Raw genomic sequence first — 21496 nt, 5'->3', positions numbered from 1 at the left:
GATATGAACCTGAAGGCACTCAGACCCGCTAAGAAGCCAAAATTAACCCCTGCTCTGATTCGTAAACGTTTTCATTGGTCAAAAGCTCACAAAGAAAAAGATTTGAACTTTTGTAGATCTATTTGCTTTAGTGACGAGTGCTCGTTTGAAATCTTGGGGAATAAATCTCTGTTTGTGAGAAGACGTCCAGGTGAAAAATACAATCCTGGTTGTGTTGTGCAGACTGTCAAACATCCAATAAAAGTTACGATTTGGTCAGTGATTAGTGGCAAAGGTAGAGGACGTGTGTATTTGGTTCAAGGAACAATGAGGCAAGAACAGTATAGGGAAGTGCTTAGAAGAAAGTTGCTACCTCAAGTAAGAGAATGGTTCCCAAATGGAGAACCGCTTGTATTCATGCAGGATGGAACCTCATGCCATACCGCAAAATCAATAAAACAGTTTCTACAGAGTGAAAATGTTCCTCTCTTGCCCTGGCCAGGAAGATCACCAGATATGAACCCAATTGAAAATGTTCGATACCTAGTGAAAAAAGAAGTGGCAAAGCAAACAATTACGACAAGAATTGGCCTAATTGAAAAAATAATTCAACTGTGGAATCACCATCCTCATATGAAGGAGACAGTACAAGCATGCATTGATAGTATGCGAAGACGAATCCAAGTACTTATAAAGGCCAAAGATGGCTCAACCAAATATTAAAATTGCCTTCCAGTCATATGAATTGTATAGGTAATATTCAAGAAACACAGTAAGAAATTATATTTGTAATTATTAATGTGTCAAGTAATTTTTGTTTTTTGTTAAGGTTCATGTGTAATCAATGTAATATTTCATGTAATAAAATAAAGAATGAAAAATTGAAAATAACAAAAAAAATTCGACGAGATAATAACATATCCTTAGAATTTTGCATACATTTTTTAGGTGCATCTAATTGTATTGTTGTTTGTATTTGGCTCCATGTTTCCCACCTCTACCAATAATCGTAAGGTAAGGGGTGACCTTCCACGTAGTACACCCTGGACTGCTTATGCAGACTAACGAGGCTCTGGCGACTGCCCCTATTACCAGTATAATTCTGTGTGTTGTCCCGTTCCTTGTTCCTATGTGGGCTGAGTGCCTCTTTACAGCCTCAGCTTTTAACCAGCTAGAATGTTTTAGTATTTTAGTAACACGGCATTGCAATTATGCCCCCATATAATGTGACGGGTGCAAAATAGCCTAACACCTGACGGACCCATAATTTTAAATTCAAATCAAAATCAAATCCTAAGGTAACAACACGTATTTGTACATTTCATGGTTTGTTCATGACTGAAACAAGCTGCTCGTGTCGCTTGTCGCTGGCATGCTGCTCGGACTGGGCCTTTTTATCAATACTGTGTCTCGTGTCGCCTCGGTCTGTTGTTCGCGCATGTACGGTGAATGTTTAGCTTCAGACTGCTCCCTCATGGAGATTTCACGTGCCTCTCGAGGACTTCAGCAAAGCAATCTAGCGCAACCTAGTGTGCCCTGCCATATGGCGAGAAACGCTGCAGTTGAGTGGCTCGTTCCCAAGCGACAGCGACACGGAGCATTCTCACCGAAGCAACAAGCGACATGAGCCCATGCTGCTTCAATCAAAACATTCACCATGGATGCGCGAACAACAGGCCGAGACGACACGATATATGGTGTTGAGAAAGAGGCCCAGCCCGAGCTACATGCGAGCGACAATCGACACGAACAGCTTGTTTCAGTCATGAACAAATCATGAATATGTCATCGAATTCATTACATTTCGAACTCTTAGGGAGAATTCACAACGAAGCGACAAGCGATAGACGACACATGTCTCTTGGGAACGCCCCAATCGGCAGCAACGTTTCACACCGTAGGGCACAAGCTCACGTGAATATCGCTTGTCGCTTCCGTATAAATTCTCTCTCCATTGCGAACAATCTAGTCACGTAAAAGCCAAAGTATATTATTAATCAAATTAGAATTAGAAAATTTGCTGGATGTGGGTTCCCATATCATAAAATTACGTATAGTACGAAGTTTTTATTATTATTAATAAAATGTCTACCTTTAGTACAGTTGTCTTGCCACTTTATGTAACAGATGGATGTTCTCTATAAGTAAATATATTGTCCCAGCGAGTTCATTACAAAAACACAAGTTGTATTTTGTGGAGACCAGACTCTCTCGCTTCCTTACGATGTAAGGTAATGGTGTATTGGTAACTCTGTCGCCTTGTAATACAAGGAGTCTCACGTTAGATAACCGGTCCAAGTGCACAGTGGCCAGGATCCAACTTTGCCACAACACGGTCGGTCGAAAGCCACCCCCCAAGTTTGAAGGGAGGATCAGGCCCCGCCTTTTGGGGCCAAAGGCGGGGCTTCTCTAGTCGAGTCCTCTATCGGCAGACGGCTGAACTTGTAGGACTCGAACATTCGGCGCTAGGGCTTGAATAAATTTATTCTCGAAGGTCATAATATAGCGTTTGAAAATGCATATCAATGTTTGCAATGGCGTATTGTCACAATGGGTCTCTCAATTTGAATTTTAAAAAAATCAGTTTACTCAGGAAGGATGCAAGAAAGGCTTCCAAGGTTAAATTTTGACAGTAACTTAGAATCGGGCTCTATACGTCGATCTAAAAACTGAGATGTTTGACAGTTAATATCTTTTAAAATATAGAAGTGATAAAAAATTTACAATAGTCACTGTTAAGAGTCATTCTTTCTAATTAATTGGCAACAAAGCTGATTGAAATGCCTCAAATAGTTTTCGAGAAAAAGTTAATTGAATGAAGGTCTGTTTTTCCGCTGCCCATGATATGGCCTCTTAAATGATCGGCCTTCGATCTCGCCACAGAAGTTCCCGAGTTCACATCCCGGCCTACGAGTTCTTTGCGAATCTCATCAATTTCATGGAATCACTGATCATCATAATCGCGATTAACCAAAATTCGGAAGATAAGCGACGCTAAACACAAAAATACAAGCACGAACACTATATCTGAAGGCGATGTTAAGTTTTGAGTGGTAAAGCCGGTCTTCTAAATGTTCCATCGCTTAAGTCGCTTTCCTTCACGGAATAATGTAAGCTTTTCTTGCAACAGTTTCGTATTCATTAGATTTATTTCATTTGGTTTGGAGCGAATCTTTACGTAATACATTAGTATAATGAGAAGTTGATATACCACGTGGGTGGTTTCGTTATAAATAGTGTAATATTCAGGCGTCAATAAAGAATCGAACTAGCGACTACTTGATTACAAGACGACAGCGTTACTATGTACTTCGCCATCGGGAATCCACATCACTTGTTTTTGATTATTCTAGTAATTTTCCATTTTTCAAAGGAAAAGTTTTTTGAATTTTGAATTTGAATTTAAAATTTTGGGAGCGTCAGCACTTAGGCTATTTTGCTCCCGTCACATTATACGGGGGCCAGCCCCTTATCATTACAAATAACAACTCTAGCGTTGCATAACTAAAAATGTTAAAATGTTCCGACTTCTGCTAAAAGCTGAGGCCGTAAACGGGCACTCAGCACACACAAGGACAACAAACACGACTACACACAAAATTATACTGGCCATAGTGCCAGTCGCCAGAGCCTCGTTAGTCATTAGTCCAGGGTGCACTACGTGGAAGTGAGGTTGACTTTTGGGCGCCTACGTGGAAGGTCACCCCTTACACCCCAGGAAAATTTTAATCAGGGTTGTTAAATGTCCTTTTTTTTCGTACAATTTATATCCGGTCAAGTTGCGTATTGTTTCATTTAACCTGACCCCATTTAAACTGATCCGGAAAAAAGGTTCCTGGACCGAAATAAAATTGATCCGGAAAAAAGTTCCTGGACCGAAATAAAATTGATCCGGAAAAGAAGTTCCTGGACCGAAATAAAATTGATCCGGAAAAAAAGGTTCCTGGACCGAAATAAAATTGATCCGGAAAAAAGTTCCTGGACCGGAATAAAATTGATCCGGAAAAGAAGTTCCTGGACCGAAATAAAATTGATCCGGAAAAGAAGTTCCTGGACCGAAATAAAATTGATCCGGAAAAAAAGGTTCCTGGACCGAAATAAAATTGATCCGGAAAAAAGTTCCTGGACCGGAATAAAATTGATCCGGAAAAGAAGTTCCTGGACCGAAATAAAATTGATCCGGAAAAGAAGTTCCTGGACCGAAATAAAATTGATCCGGAAAAGAAGTTCCTGGACCGAAATAAAATTGATCCGGAAAAAAAGGTTCCTGGACCGAAATAAAATTGATCCGGAAAAGAAGTTCCTGGACCGAAATAAAATTGATCCGGAAAAAAAGGTTCCTGGGCCGAAATAAAATTGATCCGGAAAAAAGTTCCTGGACCGGAATAAAATTGATCCGGAAAAGAAGTTCCTGGACCGAAATAAAATTGATCCGGAAAAGAAGTTCCTGGACCGAAATAAAATTGATCCGGAAAAAAAGGTTCCTGGACCGAAATAAAATTGATCCGGAAAAAAGTTCCTGGACCGGAATAAAATTGATCCGGAAAAGAAGTTCCTGGACCGAAATAAAATTGATCCGGAAAAGAAGTTCCTGGACCGAAATAAAATTGATCCGGAAAAGAAGTTCCTGGACCGAAATAAAATTGATCCGGAAAAGAAGTTCCTGGACCGAAATAAAATTGATCCGGAAAAAAAGGTTCCTGGACCGAAATAAAATTGATCCGGAAAAAAGTTCCTGGACCGGAATAAAATTGATCCGGAAAAGAAGTTCCTGGACCGAAATAAAATTGATCCGGAAAAGAAGTTCCTGGACCGAAATAAAATTGATCCGGAAAAGAAGTTCCTGGACCGAAATAAAATTGATCCGGAAAAAAAGGTTCCTGGACCGAAATAAAATTGATCCGGAAAAAAGTTCCTGGACCGGAATAAAATTGATCCGGAAAAGAAGTTCCTGGACCGAAATAAAATTGATCCGGAAAAGAAGTTCCTGGACCGAAATAAAATTGATCCGGAAAAAAAGGTTCCTGGACCGAAATAAAATTGATCCGGAAAAGAAGTTCCTGGACCGAAATAAAATTGATCCGGAAAAAAGTTCCTGGACCGGAATAAAATTGATCCGGAAAAGAAGTTCCTGGACCGAAATAAAATTGATCCGGAAAAGAAGTTCCTGGACCGAAATAAAATTGATCCGGAAAAGAAGTTCCTGGACCGAAATAAAATTGATCCGGAAAAGAAGTTCCTGGACCGAAATAAAATTGATCCGGAAAAAAAGGTTCCTGGACCGAAATAAAATTGATCCGGAAAAAAGTTCCTGGACCGGAATAAAATTGATCCGGAAAAGAAGTTCCTGGACCGAAATAAAATTGATCCGGAAAAGAAGTTCCTGGACCGAAATAAAATTGATCCGGAAAAGAAGTTCCTGGACCGAAATAAAATTGATCCGGAAAAAAAGGTTCCTGGACCGAAATAAAATTGATCCGGAAAAGAAGTTCCTGGACCGAAATAAAATTGATCCGGAAAAAAAGGTTCCTGGACCGAAATAAAATTGATCCGGAAAAAAGTTCTTGGACCGGAATAAAATTGATCCGGAAAAGAAGTTCCTGGACCGAAATAAAATTGATCCGGAAAAGAAGTTCCTGGACCGAAATAAAATTGATCCGGAAAAAAAGGTTCCTGGACCGAAATAAAATTGATCCGGAAAAAAGTTCCTGGACCGGAATAAAATTGATCCGGAAAAGGAGTTCCTGGACCGAAATAAAATTGATCCGGAAAAGAAGTTCCTGGACCGAAATAAAATTGATCCGGAAAAAAAGGTTCCTGGACCGAAATAAAATTGATCCGGAAAAGAAGTTCCTGGACCGAAATAAAATTGATCCGGAAAAAAGGTTCCTGAATTGAATTGAAATACTTACAGATAAAAAGGTTCTTTACAGTCCAGAACCCATGTACGCTTGCTGATTTTCTCTCCTGGACCGGAATTGAATTTATTTAAAATTCCTGGACCTTTATCAACACTGCTTTTAATGCAGGACGAAAGAGGAAATTTTGTTTTCTGCAAGTGGACGTTTGCGAAGTCATCGACGTCTAACGGCAAAATTCCGGCGCAAGGAAGTAGGGGAGTTTCAGCTATCCAGAGGCCACAACCTCTTTCCTAACGAGAACCAGAAACAAGGGGAAAATTAGTCGATTTCCGGCCGTGTTTATCGTCCGCGGCAAAACGGACCCTTTCAGCTGACCACGGCCATTCCCACTTCTTCCAGAAATTGCGCCGTTAAGTTGCCATCGACCTGCAGAATTCCTGGAGGCCATCAAGGTCCACCTCTACATGCCCTCTTCCCGCGATGCAATTCGTTCGTATCGCCGTTTGTGCAATTAAACTGGGAAGGAAAGCCCCTTTCTGTGTTCCACGGGTCAACTTACCTTTGTTCCAGTTGGGATAGCCTCTGTTCATCTTGGTGTCCAGGACATCATTGTAGCCCCTCTGGCGTTCCTTGTCCTCCGAGTATGGCGGGTTTGTGGCAGTGTAGGGGTCCTGCAAATAGGAACGCAACGACGTTAGAGGTTTTCAAATGGAGCACTGTGCATTCTCAACAATAGAACATGTAAAAGAGAGTGCAATTATACAACACAATCGGAATGGTACACAGCAGCGGTTCTTAATCTATGGTTCGCAAAAGCTTGAAGAAATGTTACGAACTTTTACACTTGTCCCAGATGTTCCGATCGTTAAATAAACCCATTAAAAAGGCTTCCCGAAAGTAAAAAAAATTTTTTATCATTTTTATTCATATTTGAGATTGTTCATAATAGAAAATGTCTAAATCAATATGCCTAGCACAATTGCTGTGTATGATGAGACTAGTACGTGAAATGCAGCACCAGGCTTTATATTAAAGTAATTCACCGTTCATTACTATTATTACAATAAAATATGAATATTACCATACATTACAGTATATATTTGTTAACAAAATATCCTTACGAGCAACTTCAAGCCAATATGTATCGCACTTCAGGTGTAATTCCTGCAGATAAGGGGAGAGATACGGTTCATCCAGCTCCTGCACCACTTTCTACATTTCTTCCTGACTAATACGTGAGTTAACGAGGGGAGAGTAGTCAAAATCTTATGTTGTTTAATCGTGGGTAGACTATATCTGGTTCACCTAGTATTAAAAGGACTAATCAATTACCAAATCCGACTTCAAATATGGAGTTGTCCTGTTCATTATGAAGTGATGCCTGGTACAAGCGTCAACCGTCCCTGCACACGGAAATATCATGTTTGATATTTCCATCAAATATTGGTACCATTTTTGTATCACAAGGACGAACTGCAAGATCGTGACATACGATGTTGTAAAACTGTGCTACCTGCACCGATGTGGCAACAGCGTACATCTGCCAGAAGCCTCATTTCGTGACCAAGAGTATAGTGCTATGCAGGACAGAACGGCAATGTCTAGACGATTCGCAGAAATGGCAAATCTTCTGGCCTTAAAGGAGAGATGGACTTTACTTTTCAGATTTTTTGCAACTCCACAAGGCTCATTCCCCCTTCCACATCGTTCTGCACTTGCTGAACAGAGCGGCACTTGACGCTAGCCCGTCGCGTGCATAATGGCGGCACGGTGCATCCCTCAAAGGGGTGGAAAACCAGCTTCCTGCTCGGTAACGACGCCTCCGATTAAACAAGAACCTGTTTGAACAGACGCGAGGGCGAGAGCCATCAGGAACAGCTGACGCTAGGCGGGCCTCTCATTCGTTAAATAAGCAACTTCCAGGAAAGAAGGGGGTGGGGGCAGGGTGTCGTCCGGTGCCCTGGGACCGATGGAAGGGCATAAATCCAGGGAACTGCGAATGCATAATTCATAAACTCCCCCGGCATCATCGCGCGGAGAAGCACCTCTCAAGCTTACGTCCGCTATGGAGTTTCAGACTGGCAAAAATTTCCCCTCCGACCAATCCAGGGGTCCATTATGGAAAACCTGGACTGGAAGAGACCGGGATTGGTTTCAACCAAGTCTATTGAATGATAATAGAATCCTGTTATTAGTCGCGGTGGATATTCGCATAACCTCTTCCGATTTGATGCGAGGGAGTAGAAAGCAATTTTCCAATCAACTTTCTATTGAGGTGGTCTACCTGCATCAAAGAGGCCACCGTTGATATATTAAATGGATGTCTGATGAATACCCAGTGGGGGACTGACAATATTCTATCACAAACATAACATGTGATTATATACTCAAAGTGCACGTAATATTAATTGTGCATAGCCACATTTAGAAATACAACAGAGACTACGTACCAGTTGGCGTGCCCAATGTGGGGGTTAGTGGGGGTCATAAACTCCCATTTAGCACAGTCAATATACCTATAAAAAGGACGTCAAAAGCAGGAAAGTGTAGCAAAATGAGGACTACAAGTATACGTACCGCTTAAACCCTTGGGAAAATCATGAGCCCGCCATTGCTGCGTACTTACAACAACGTATGAAGCAGAAGCTTTGGTAGTGAAGGTGAGACAGAATAAATTAAATGTTGCTCGTAAACTACTACATTTATTCAAGCTTGAACAGTAGTTATTCTTCGATTTTTACTAAGCATTAGTAAAAAATTGACTATCTTGCCTTCAAGCCTGAGAAGTTATGCTTCAGTTTTGATAGTCTACATAAAAAAAAAATATTATTAGGCGCATCCAGAAAGTAAGTTTCCCTGGGGTCGTGCACAAAAAGGAAACATTATTTCATTCAATGATTTATTGCCACAGATACAGCACTTGTCAACATGATTCCCGCCGGAATTTAGTCACTTGTCATAGCGTGGGACCAACTTCTGTATACCTGCGTCGTAGTAGTCGGCCGCCTGGGCGCCGAACCACTGTGTGACAGCCGTCTGAACCTCTTCGTCGCTGTGAAAATGTTGACCAGACAGGAACTTTTTCAGGTGCAAAAACAGATGGTAATCACTGGGAGCGAGATCCGGGCTGTACGATGGATGATCGAACACCTCCCAACTGAACCTGTCCAGAAGGGCTGCAGTACGCCTAGCCATATGCGGCTTCGCATTTTCGTCATGCACATTTTGCCGGCCTTCAGTAAATGTCCTGCACCATCTGCATGCTCATGACGTCTGGCCCATACACCTGGCACAGCTGACGACGAATTTCGATCAGCTGTATGTTTTGTGCGTTCAAGAACTTGATCAACGAACGAACCTCGCACGCGGCGGGAGATGGAATAAGAGCCGCCATGTTGCATCGCTGCTGCGACGCTACTGAGGACTTTCGGGAGGGGTCTTCTAGAGGACATTCACTACCTAGGGCATGTGCCTCTCACGCATGCACAAAACCGGTTTCAATACGCATGGCCTGCCACCTGTGGGCGAGTGGGAAACGTACTTTCTGGATGCGCCTAATACATTTATGTCAAAGCAGTTATTATGAGACTCACATTACTCAAAAAATGAGTACATTGAAAAATACTAAATTATCCTCAAGCTTGAGAATTTATTGTTTTGACTAAATGTTACTCGAAAAAATACTATTATTTCAATGTTGAAAAGTAGTAATTCATCACTTTTGATAAATGGTACTCTAAACATGTCTAAATTTTCCTCGAGTTCGAGTAATAATTATTAGTCACTTTCGACTGTATGTAACTCGCTCCAAACGCAATCGACGTCTGTCTTTGAGCAAAAATATTTTAACAATCTCTCTCTGATTATATTTTAGCGTAATTGATCTATAAATGTAACTTGGTGTTTCTAATTACATTAGATAAAACGAACTCGTTACTTATGAAAAAATGAGTGAGATATTTTTGACCGCTGGATGTAGTGGAAAATATATATTTTCTCAGTTCTTGAATAAGTTGTTTTTATAGTGTGGGAGTAGTGACGTTGCAGGACAAAACAGATGTAGTTGAAGTATTTCAGGTGGATAATGATAATACGTAGGTCAGAAAGTTTTTCAGAGAGAGCACGTGATAACAGATAGGTTCAGAACACAGTTCCATACTGTTTTACAGAGGAATGTCAGACCAAATTAATACGATAGACTGACTCTCTAGTCTTCTTAAAACCGAAGGTTCATGGCTGCAGCAACACAGGCCTTCCATCTGTCCCTATCTTGAGCAAGATCTATATTCTCTTTTCCATCCCTACCGATTTCCTCTAGGTCCATCTCAACATTATCCCTCCATCTTCGTCTTGGCCTTCCTACAGGTCTCTTACCATCAGGTTTCCCAACAAGAATCCTGTAAACTCTTCTTTCCTCTCCCATTCGTGCCACATGGCCTGCCCACCTAAGTCTTCTTGATTTAATCATTCTAATAATATCTGGACATGAATACAAATTATGTACTTCTAAATTATGTAACATTCTCCACTCATCTGTCTCCTCATCCCTTTTAGGTCCAAATATTTTCCCAAGGATATTATTTTCAAATACTCTCAACTCATGTTCCTCTTTCAATGTAAGGGACCAAGTTTCGCATCCATATAATAATACAGGCAAAATTACTGTTTTGTATATTTTAACTTTTAGTGTCTTAGATATTAAACGAGAAGACAAAAGTTTATGAAGAGAAAAGTAACATGCATTTCCTGAATTAAGTCTGCTTTTTATTTCCTCTTTAATATTATTTTCATTTGTTAGTATTACTCCTAAGTACTTGAATTTGGAGACTGGTTCAAACGAGTTGTTATCAATAATTAGATTTTGATTATTACCTAACACTTGGTTTCGGCCTGCAAGCATATATTTAGTTTTCTCTTTGCTAACTTCCAAACCTATCTCTTTAGCTGCTTTGAAAAATATTTTAGCATTATTCTTAATTGTACTATTTATATCATCCCCTAATAAGTCTACATCATCATTAATACGATAGAGGTTTAGTTATAATGTAGTGCCACAGATATACGTATTGTATGCAGATTCTGAACTCATGGAGGTAAACCTCCTGACTGGGAATTACACTCCGCAGAAAGTTCAAAATAATCCGCTGAGAGGCGCCACCCGCACTCTTGCTATCACGTGTGCTTATAATAAACGACAAGAGATGGCACTGCTAAATTTCAAGCCTGTGGAGGAATAAGCCTGATGTCACCAGAACCAGTGCCCCGGATGGATGGAGGTTTCCAAAGAAACTTTCACCTGGGAAGCCTCTAAATCTGACCGTGAAGGCGTGACTTATTACAATGACAGCAGTTAGGAAACAAAATGATGATGTGTGAGGACTAGATTCTGGAGAATACCTGGTTATTTAACTCATTCCTCACACATAATAGGTTAATGAAGAAATAACGTAAGAAAACAAGTTATTTTTCAAGAAATGCGTCAGCAATTTGCAGGCCCGTAGTACTGTGGTCGTGCGTTAATTTGTGTTAGTACTGCAGTATCCTCATTGATCTCTGCAGGAACAGTATAGCAGAAGACAATGACCTGACGCAACCATTCAGTGGAACCTCAGTTTCCTGCCAGACGAAGAAAGATTATTATTTGGACGATAGACACGTTCATAATCATTACAATTAAGATGCAGTTTCCGAACGCTCTCATTAATTAAAAGTGGGGAGGGGGTAGGAAGTCGAGAATTATCTCCAGGATTCCTCGATAATTAACATTCCAGTTCGACGGGGCTCACAAAAATGGCCTAGGAACTCGGAAGAGCAATTAAAGCCAAAATTTCGTAAAACCGACGATGCCACCTGAGCGATCTTGGAGAAAACCTTTGGAAACGGAATATTAATGGCTAAAGGGCGGGGATCAACTTGTAACCAAGTAAAGCAATTAGAGGCCGCGCGGGTCGTGGGACTAAACTTTGTCGAGACAATCGATAGTTCATACCAGAGGAGCATCCGTGTGTTGGAGCTGCAGTAACAGCATCGTGTATACCAGGCTTGGCTCTTTTCATACGAACCTGGTCTTCAGTGAAATTTCCCCCTCAACGGTCCTTTTTTTTTTTTTTTAAAAAAAAAAAAAAGTGTTTCCCAAAAGCGAAGGGAAACTAATGCAGAATAAAATATTATCAAATATAAACACATGTCACGTATTTACATAAGATGCCTGAACCCAATATGGCCTATTTGCTGTTTCTCAGTAGTTACAAAGTTAATTCAACAGATGACGTTAGTATGTCATTTAGGCTGACCGAATGACGTGATTGAACCTGTTGGTTGTATCTGTAGTGCTGGAACTTGAGGACAAAGAAGCGAAATAGGTGGACCTCGTGATTATGTTTGTTCTACGTGATCTAAAATCGCATAGGTAAGTTTTACTTAGTACATCTTCCAAGTAATAGGTGTTTATATCTCTAGTACATATTATTGTAGCTCATAATTTGTACTTTACAACAACGTACTTAGTTCAGAATTTAATCTAAAATCCTGTTCATAACGAAGGAAAAAATAACACTATGTAATGTAGACTCAATACGGCTTACATCGTAAAGGACATGTGCAAATGTGACATTTGTTACTCTTATGTTCACGTAGAGTGTCTGGGAGTCACTAAGGATGATAAAGGACCTTTCATTTGCCCAAACTGTCATGTGTAGTCCGTGGTATTCTGGTGACAAGTCATGACACGTCATTTCCTTGTTTATTGGTTTGTAAAAGATGTTATCTCTTTGTGTAATCTCATTATGTCGTTATGCAAATAAAATGTAATTGTATCAATATACTTATCTACCTATAGAAATAACATTGTGGTATTTTCTTTGCAATTTCTGTGATGTGAAAGAACAAAATATATTACAGGGCCATATTGGGTACATGTACCCAATATGACCTAAACGTAACGTTTTAACAAAATCTTCCCTGTATCTATGTTAATATTTGACTCCAATTTTCAGTAAAAGATCCTGAAATGTTCCCTCTTTTGAATCTTGCGATTAGTTTTACTTTTCCGACTTTGTACACTATTAGGCAAACCTTAGGTACACCATATTGGGTTCAGGCATCTTGCATCAATAATAAAGACTGGCGCAAGTCACCTCTTGTTGCTTGACGATACCCCCTAAAGGAGTTGCTTGCTGAGATTAAAACATACCGAGAGAGCATCAAAGTACCCACCAGACCTTTCTGAAAAGAAAACTCTTGCTTCATTTTGCTCAGCAGGTTTCTGAACGTCTTATTTCTGCCACTTTTGGCTATACCGATCGCACTTCCATCTGGCGGCTGGGAAACAACGAATCAGCAATCAGTTAAATTCGACTGACGTCAGGAATTTTCGAGTCACAAGGCACAGAAATTCCTGGCGGGACGAAACAAATGAGTGTCAGGTACACAGCATGTTGCCAAACGTAATGTAAAACAGGGGTGGGGGGAGTTGAACAGCGCCGTTACTGGATAAAAGTTCTACAATAGTACACAGAGCACAGAAAATTAGTACACAAAACACCCAAACACTGGAGAAACAAGCTAATAAAAACTGACAAAAACAGACGCACGTTTGGCAACGTGTTAACGGGAGAGCGATGTTACCCCTACAGCCTTTACTTCGCAACTGACGTTCTTGGCATTCATCGATCCACACACCCCCGAAGACGATTAATGGACAGATAGAGCCATGTAGCAAAAAGTATGTCAGCCGCCAGTTGGATCCGCGATCAATATAATCGCGACGATGAGGATGAGCGATGCCATGATAAAGAGCCACTCGCAAAGAACATTTATAACATGTAGGTATTCAAACAGGCCTTTTTTTTTTTTTAGTACCTTCACATTATGTTCGTATTGCAGTATACTTTTTTGTTATATCGGCATAAAAATACATATCATTGGCAACCTAAAATTTGTGCCTCGTGGTTGCATACATATACTATAAAAACATAATTGGTTGCCTAGATGACATTGACGTGCTGTGAAACTTGTTCTGCGACTACGCACTCTTTGTGTGTAATGGTGCATTTTAAATATAGAAAGCTGACTCATTCATTCATTCCGTAACGGACATAAAGCTAAGACCAGTACATGAGAAGGAAGCTCTATGAAGTTTTATATCCTTTACAAATGCCTCTTTCCGAGGTGGCAGATGCTGAGACGATCTGTCCAGACACGTCCCAGCTAAACTTTGAATATCGATTTGACGGCGCTGGAGACGCGACATTCGTGGCCGTCCACGTTTTGTAGCAATGGAAGGATGAGCGTGGGGGGTTCACAGACAACGACCTTCACGTGTGTGTGTGTATATATATATATATATATATATATATATATATATAAATATAAAGAGTTGAAGGGTTTTAGATCAGGCGATCTGAAAGGCCAAAGCAAATCCTACCCATAAGTAGTTTTACGGTACAAAGCACTCTCAACGCCTCTAAGAAGTTATTCGAAAACCTGGAGAGTTTCATTGATTTTCTTCAACTTTCGGTTAATCGCGATGATAGTTTTGTAGCAAGTTGGAGATACTATCGGCAGTGATCATTCTAACGACAGGTATTTATCGCGTCTACCGTGCACGCTACGCAAGGATCGCTGTTAAATTCTCAACTCGCAATTCAGCGCTTTCTCTCTCTCTCTCTCTCTCTCTCTCCCTCTCCCTCTGTCTCTCGAGTGACTGATTTGCTTTATTTTACTTCGATTTTCTGCCGCTTCTGGTTAATCGCGAAAATGATTATGAATAGCGACAGGATCAAATTGGTGACGACAATCCCAAACACACACGGACACGACACAACAGAGGGTTACGTTGGCTGCGAGTCCAGACGACAGAGCCTCGTTAGTCGGCGATTAACCGATTGATTAATTTGGTGTTTTAAGTCCACTTTATGCACAGTAAGGCTAATCGGGACTGGACCTACAGTTTAAAGTGGGATCCGGATCACTACGTGCCTCCACCGGGAATCGAACCCGGGACCCCTTGATTACAAGGCGACGACGCTACCACTGCGCCATCGGGGAGGCCCTCGTTAGCTCGCGAGAAGCAGTCCATGGTATACTACGTGGAACTAAGGAAGACCTTTGATCATCTTTGTGTCACATGTGTCTTGTTTAACGTCACCAAGAAATGTTGAAATACCGAGTTCATAGATGTTCTAACCACAAGGGGAGTATTTTTAAAGTTGCCTTTTAATATAAGAAAGGTCTTTGCCGTACGTTCACTTCGTTTTAGGTGCATGAACCCAAGCCAAAGCGTCGCGAGGGGGAGAAGGTTTCAAAATTCACGGCACGAGCGCCAGAAACGTCATGGAACCCTTGCCGTGGCGAAGACGAGATTCCACAAAGGCGCCGCCAGTCCCTCTCCACCCCCCTTCACTTCCCGCCTCCAATCTGGCTCCGGCAGCTCCATCTCCAGGATTCCGGGATCCTCCGGGAACAGTTTCCTGCTCGGCACGTCATCGGCCTCTCGCTGAAAACGATTTCCAGCCGCGCATTTGCATTAATTCGCTGGAAAGGAGGAACTCTTAGAGCGCTGGAACTCAATTCTTCCCAGCTCGCTGCTTCCACTCTGGTGCTGGAGTCCCTTACCGTCTCTATCCGGCGTCAGGTGATGCAGAAAGGAATATGAAAGTGGAGAAATGGATACGCACGAAAGGTAACGTGCCACCCTTTGTGGTAGAGTGGCTAACGTAACGTGCTGCGAAGCTAAGGAATGTAGGCTACAATCCTAAGCACTCCTGTTGTTCTTACTTTACGCCGCCTTTGCCTCCTGGCGGAGTGGTTAGCACATCGCGCTACGACGCCAGGGGTCCCGGGTTCGAATCCCGGCCTGGGCATTGATGTTTGTGAGTGTCCATTCATCAATTTCATTATATCATCACTCATCCCCATCTTCGCAAATTAGTCAAAAGTGGCACAAAAGCGAAGTAAAATAAAGCAAATCAATCAATTTACGTCGCTTTTCTGCCTCTTTAGGTAATGACAACGATGATTACATGCAAGGGATGGTCCTTCGCAAAGTAAGACTTATGCCCCAAGCCAGGACTCAAACCTAGAACCTTTGGCAACGAGATCACTCAATGCTCTCTGGCACTGATTTCATTTATTTTTTTTTTATTTAGCGTAACTTTTCCTCTGAGAATGAGTGATGACATGATGAAATTGATGGAGGGACACTCAAAAGAACACCCATGCCCAGCTTGGGATACGAACTCTGAACCCCAGGGGTGTGCTAACCAGTTGTCCACGGGGGCCAGCTCTCTCGGTCACTGGGCAGAAGCGAGGGAGGGAGGAGACTTGAAATAAGTGATATGAAAAATCCCCACATTGGTGATTCGCTTTCTCTCTTGTAACTAACCAATTGTTGGAAAACAAGAAGAAATAGAATGAAAATGCTGCTCCCAAAATCCGCCTTATAGAGTGAGGCCCAGCACATGTCTAAGGCATCGCAGCGAATTCACAGGCACCCATATTAAAGTCTTATATCTGGGAGAATGCACGGATTCGAGAGAGGCTCTTCAAGTATGTGATCGGAAGTAACAAGATTCTGTTTTATATAATGTTAGAGTAGTTTGACAGGTATCAGAAACGTAATAGAAAAGAATGGGGAGACTATAACAAGAACACAGAGAAAGAAATCCCTGGGTTAACCCAAGCAAGCTCGTAAACCTCGGCTGCGTCACGTATTGCATAAACCACTAGGATACTGTGTGAAAAACTCTACGGTGGAGGGTGAGGAAAAACACACACCATACAGATTCCTAGCTTTAAAGAAGCCACAAGCAACAGAATGGATCGGAAATGGAGCGTAATTAATGGAATTTGGCTGAAAGGCTATCACAAAGCATGTGTTATTTGCACCTGCGCACCGAGACTGAAGATTAGAACACCATTAATTCGAATTTATATTTTGTTCAAAGAAACATTAACGTATGAAATTGTAACGTTTTTCAGACACATATCTGATATCCAATCCTCACTTCTATTATCTGCCGAGATAAATTTTATGTATAATCTGCACATGAATTTTCAGAACGTTTACACCTGCAAGTTTTATGTCTTACGTTATTTCAAGTAACACTGTTCCTTGGCATTCTAAAGGTGAGGACATAATTCTTTTTGATAACGCCATCTTCAATTTCTTCCCGCATAGCAGCTGAGATATTTGTAGAGCTGAGCTATTAATGTAGCTAATAAACAAAAGTTGACCAAAGTACACGAGAGTAATTCTAAATCAAATTCTGTGTATAATTGTCCCACAGGTGAAGCAGCGAAACGGGAAACATCAGGTGCTGACAAAGCATGCAAAAAATATGTACCAAGCAATTGGTGCATTTGCACAGTTTTTCAAGGGTAACAAAACCAACATATGAATTATTAATGAGAAGCCATTAAATTAAAAAAAAAAATACTGGTACGTGTGAAAGTTGCAACTTTAGTTTTTCTCTTTCTTTCTTTTTGGGGATTACTAGTAATAGGAAGACGCTGAACATAACATTCGCGTCCTTGGCGACGAACAAGTACGTGCGAGCGAATGTGGTCCCATGCAGTACTCTAATCTCTGTACAATATATAGTACGTATAGGAACGATTTATCGGAATACCGCACATATCAACGTTCAAAACAACAAAAACTCAGTAACCCAAAATCTACAGGTTAGTCAATAACCACCTTGCGAGATTAGAAAATGGGTTCATTTACCAGTACTGACGTCACAATGCACCAAGCATAAGAACAACATAAATAGGGTGATCCTACGTTCCTTGGGAGTTTTTTTTTTTTTTTGCACAAAGTTATTAACGTCACAAAAACGAGCAGGAAAGGCAGGGAAAGTGAAAAGAAGTTCTAACTCCGTCAGTTATATTTGAAATTGAAAGTTGATACATTCTCTGTCCACTGTCAGGGCGAAGATAATGTAAACAAACGCGCGTGATTTCAGAAATCCTATTGGAATCAACGAAATTATCCCATGCAGATTATAAGAACGAAACTTCTCACCAAAAAAATACATCAAACAAGCAACAATGTTCTCTCTTAAATGTTGTTGTTCTCGACGGATGACAGCTTGTGCGCAGATACGTTGCGCGTAAGAATATAATAAGAGCGGCAAAGCAACAACACTGAACCTTGCGACTATAGTAAAATTGTATGACATAATTTTAAGACTTATGAACTTTATAAGTTACGAATTAGCCAAATATCACAAAACTAGTCACAAGGTACATGGTTTTGTTTACGCCAACTTCATTCTTTGTGTGTACGGAGAATAGGATGAAAAGCAGAACTTGGAAGCCAGAATAACAAAATAGCGAATGCGATTTGGTTTTATGATTGATATCCTACTTTGATTGCTTGTATTTGGTTGCTTAACGTCACTTCCTCTTACACCTTCAAGCAAATCGCGACAATGATACTTAAATGAAATCGGTGAAAGAACAAACAAACACACATGTCCATACTCTGGTCGCTTAGGATCATAGTGAACGTAAAATTTAACAACACATTTTTCACATTTCACTGGGTCTAGTGATAAAAACCGGGCGTACTGTGAGGGAATCTGAACCGCATTGCCCGTGTGAACAGAATGCAGAGCTATCTATTTCTGCTTCAAACGTGGACACTGTTTCAATATTACGAAATTCGCTGAATTAAGATAAATTTCATGTATTTTGGTAATTTCCTTCTCTTTCACTGTGCCCAATAAGAAAAAGAATCAACGAAATTATCCCATGCAGATTATAAGAACGAAACTTCTCATCAAAAACATACATCAAACAAGCAACAATGTTCTCTCTTAAATGTTGTTGTTCTCGACGGATCTTTTATGGTGTGGAAAAGATATCCTTTTGTTCACAAACTGTAATAACACTATCACATTCTAAAAGCTACGAACAACTTTTTCCGTCTTTACATTTCCATCGCCAAGAATTTCCAACGTACTGCATCACGAATATTCCACAAAGCACATCGATGGTCGTATCCTAGGCTATATGCAGCACACAACAGTTTGCTGCACGGTGGGTTGCATATGCTCCAGTGACCTACTTTGCCCCGTAGAAAGGTTATTTCCAAACTTTATCAGCGCCGACAGGGTGGGCGGGTGGCAGAGTACGTTTTAAGTGTCCAGCTTTGTGTCTCGCTACCGAGGTTCCCGGTTTCGAGTCCCGACCTGGGCGTACTTTGAGTGTCTTTTCATAAATTTCAGCCAACTTTCACTCATCCTCACCGTCGCACCAGCGACGTAAAATAATAATAATAAAAAATAATAATTGTTAGGCCTTCCGATGGAGTAGTGACAACGCCCGTCTTACAATCACCAGTTTCGATTCTCGGTGGAGAGACTGATTCACTTTCAGGTATAGAATCAGTCCGAATTAGTGTTTTAAATCCACTTTATGCACAGTAAGCTAATCGGGACTGGACTTACAGTTTAAAGTGTGATCCAAACCAGAGACCCCTTGATTACAAGGCGACGTCGATACCACTGCGCCATCGGGGAGGCCTCCTATATGATATAAAGTGCAATCTAGACTTTGACATAACTGAGTGCCGTCTAGATTTTACATACTCGTTTTGTTAAGTCTCTAATTTAGTGGTGGGAATTAGTCGACTAATATTCGTCGAAAAAGTAGTCAACTAATTAGTCAATATTTTGTTTCCACGAACAACTAAATAGCCAGTGCTGCCCGTCTCACTCTTGTAGAGTTTCAAAGGGCTAATCTTTTAACATCCGAAAACTCCAGTGTCATAATTTGAAACCCCAGAGACATGGCTTCGATTATCGATGTCTGTGCACGCACTTGTGTCCGGGCTCGTCCGACAAGCAAGGGTAAGCTTACCTTGCAACCATAAACCTACACACCACCAGTTTCTCTGTACAAATCCTCCCTAAAACCTTTTACCAAAATAAATCATACGGTGCCAAAATATGATTTTGTTTAATATACTTCGCTTTTCTGCCACTTTCATCTAATCGCGAAGATGATGAAATTGATGAAGGGACACTCACAATTCATGCCCAGGCCGGGATTCGAACCCGAGACCCTTGGCGTCGTAGCGCGCTGTGATAACCACTACGCCACGGAGATCGGCAATCAATTAATGAGTCGTTCTGGTTATTTTCCAGAAAGGCTACTACCACATCAGTAAGCTAAATAACAGAATAAAATATGATAAAACAAAATAAAATAATATAGCTGAAAATAATGATCACGACGACGACAAAACAATTTACAATATAAATAAATAACTAATAAACAACTACCAACATTTCGCTCTCTTTTTATAATATAATACTGGGCCTCCCCGATCCCACTTTAAACTGTATGTCCAGTCCCGATTAGCCTTACTGTGCATAAAGTGAACTTAAAACACCAAATCAATCAATCAATATTTCTATAATAAATAAAATGATATAAAACTAACACATTATACTTAATACCGTTCTGGTCATGACGAAAGGATCTTGTACTACAAACCAACAACACTTCAATATCATTGTACTGACCGTACTGTACTGTATGTTCTCTTTTTATTATGTATATTATAATTAAAAAATGAAAAGAAAAGAGATAAAAGGTGGTGGGAATGTTATAAATTCAGCGGAACTGACGTCATGGGTTATTTAAAAGCACCAGAACTTAAGCGCATACTCTCAAAAGTATGTGGTTGGAGGAGGGTTTATTTCCGGGTGTTCCGCCCCCGCTTTTTTCCCTTCGAGTTCTTAAGCAAGGGTAAGCAAACGGACATGACTGTCCGTTTTGCGGTGCGCGCCCGATGGAGCAACACACGCGCGGTTATTAATACGCAATGATCCCCAACTGAAAAAGAAAAAGGAAACACTGTTCCGGCGGAAACACGTTGCCTTGACGACCGCGTCCCAGTCAGCAAAATCGATCCCCTTTACTCGCCCTGCATCCGAAGGGCAATTGTTAATTCATCAAGAGATTCTCTGTTTCTCAATGCAAAGCTTCGCGCTCAACCTAACCGGCGGGATTTCCCCGAACGTAAAAAAAGGAAGAAACGGACGCCGAAGCGCATTATCGGGCAAGCGCTTCGAGAGCGCTTAATTGAATTAAACAAAGGCACTATCCACGGTAAAATATTCGGCCATTATCGTCTCTCGCTCCCGAGGTGATGATATCCGGTGTCATTTATCATCGAGGCTAATTCCGAAAGCGTTCTCTTTTTGTGTTTTTCGGCGAACGTGGTGCGGAATACGACAAGCGTGGATTTCCGGACGTTGCGCATCAAACGGCAATCACTCTTTGGTTGTTGCCCACGCAGAAAAACTGCAATGCACCGATGACGCGGTGAGTAGGAAGTGGGGCAGATGGGCATCGTGGGGGCTGTGAGCGGTGGCATTTGACACAACACTGGCAATTCAACGAGCTCTCATACAAAATATATTACAGAGAGAGAGAGAGAGAGAGAGAGAGAGAGAGAGAGAGAGAGAGAGAGAGAGAGAGAGAGAGAGAGAGAGAGAGAGAGAGAGAGATATGAAAGGAAGAGAAGAGAAAAACAGACGGAAAGTAGACAGATCGGCACGCACACACACAAATAGAGAGAGAGGGGGTTGATAACGAAAGATATTGATAGAGAAAGGGGTTGATAGGGAGGAAAAGAGAGA

General features: G+C 41.1%; 1 protein-coding gene across 1 annotated transcript in view; it reads right to left on the bottom strand.

The window, feature by feature from the left end:
* Window positions 1-21496, bottom strand: part of Cow (Proteoglycan Cow) — a 499652-nt gene that overhangs the window by 29417 nt on the left and 448739 nt on the right. The window contains exon 7 of the mRNA XM_083131362.1: window positions 6400-6511. Within this exon, the coding sequence (XP_082987488.1) occupies window positions 6400-6511 (112 nt within the window). The remainder of the gene's footprint in view (window positions 1-6399; window positions 6512-21496) is intronic.

This window comes from Lepisma saccharinum, chromosome 11, assembly GCF_977018435.1.
Source record: "Lepisma saccharinum chromosome 11, izLepSacc3.1, whole genome shotgun sequence".
Taxonomy (NCBI): domain Eukaryota; kingdom Metazoa; phylum Arthropoda; class Insecta; order Zygentoma; family Lepismatidae; genus Lepisma; species Lepisma saccharinum.
The sequence above is the reverse complement of the archived record's forward strand: the minus strand, read 5'-3'. Positions and strand labels throughout refer to the sequence as shown.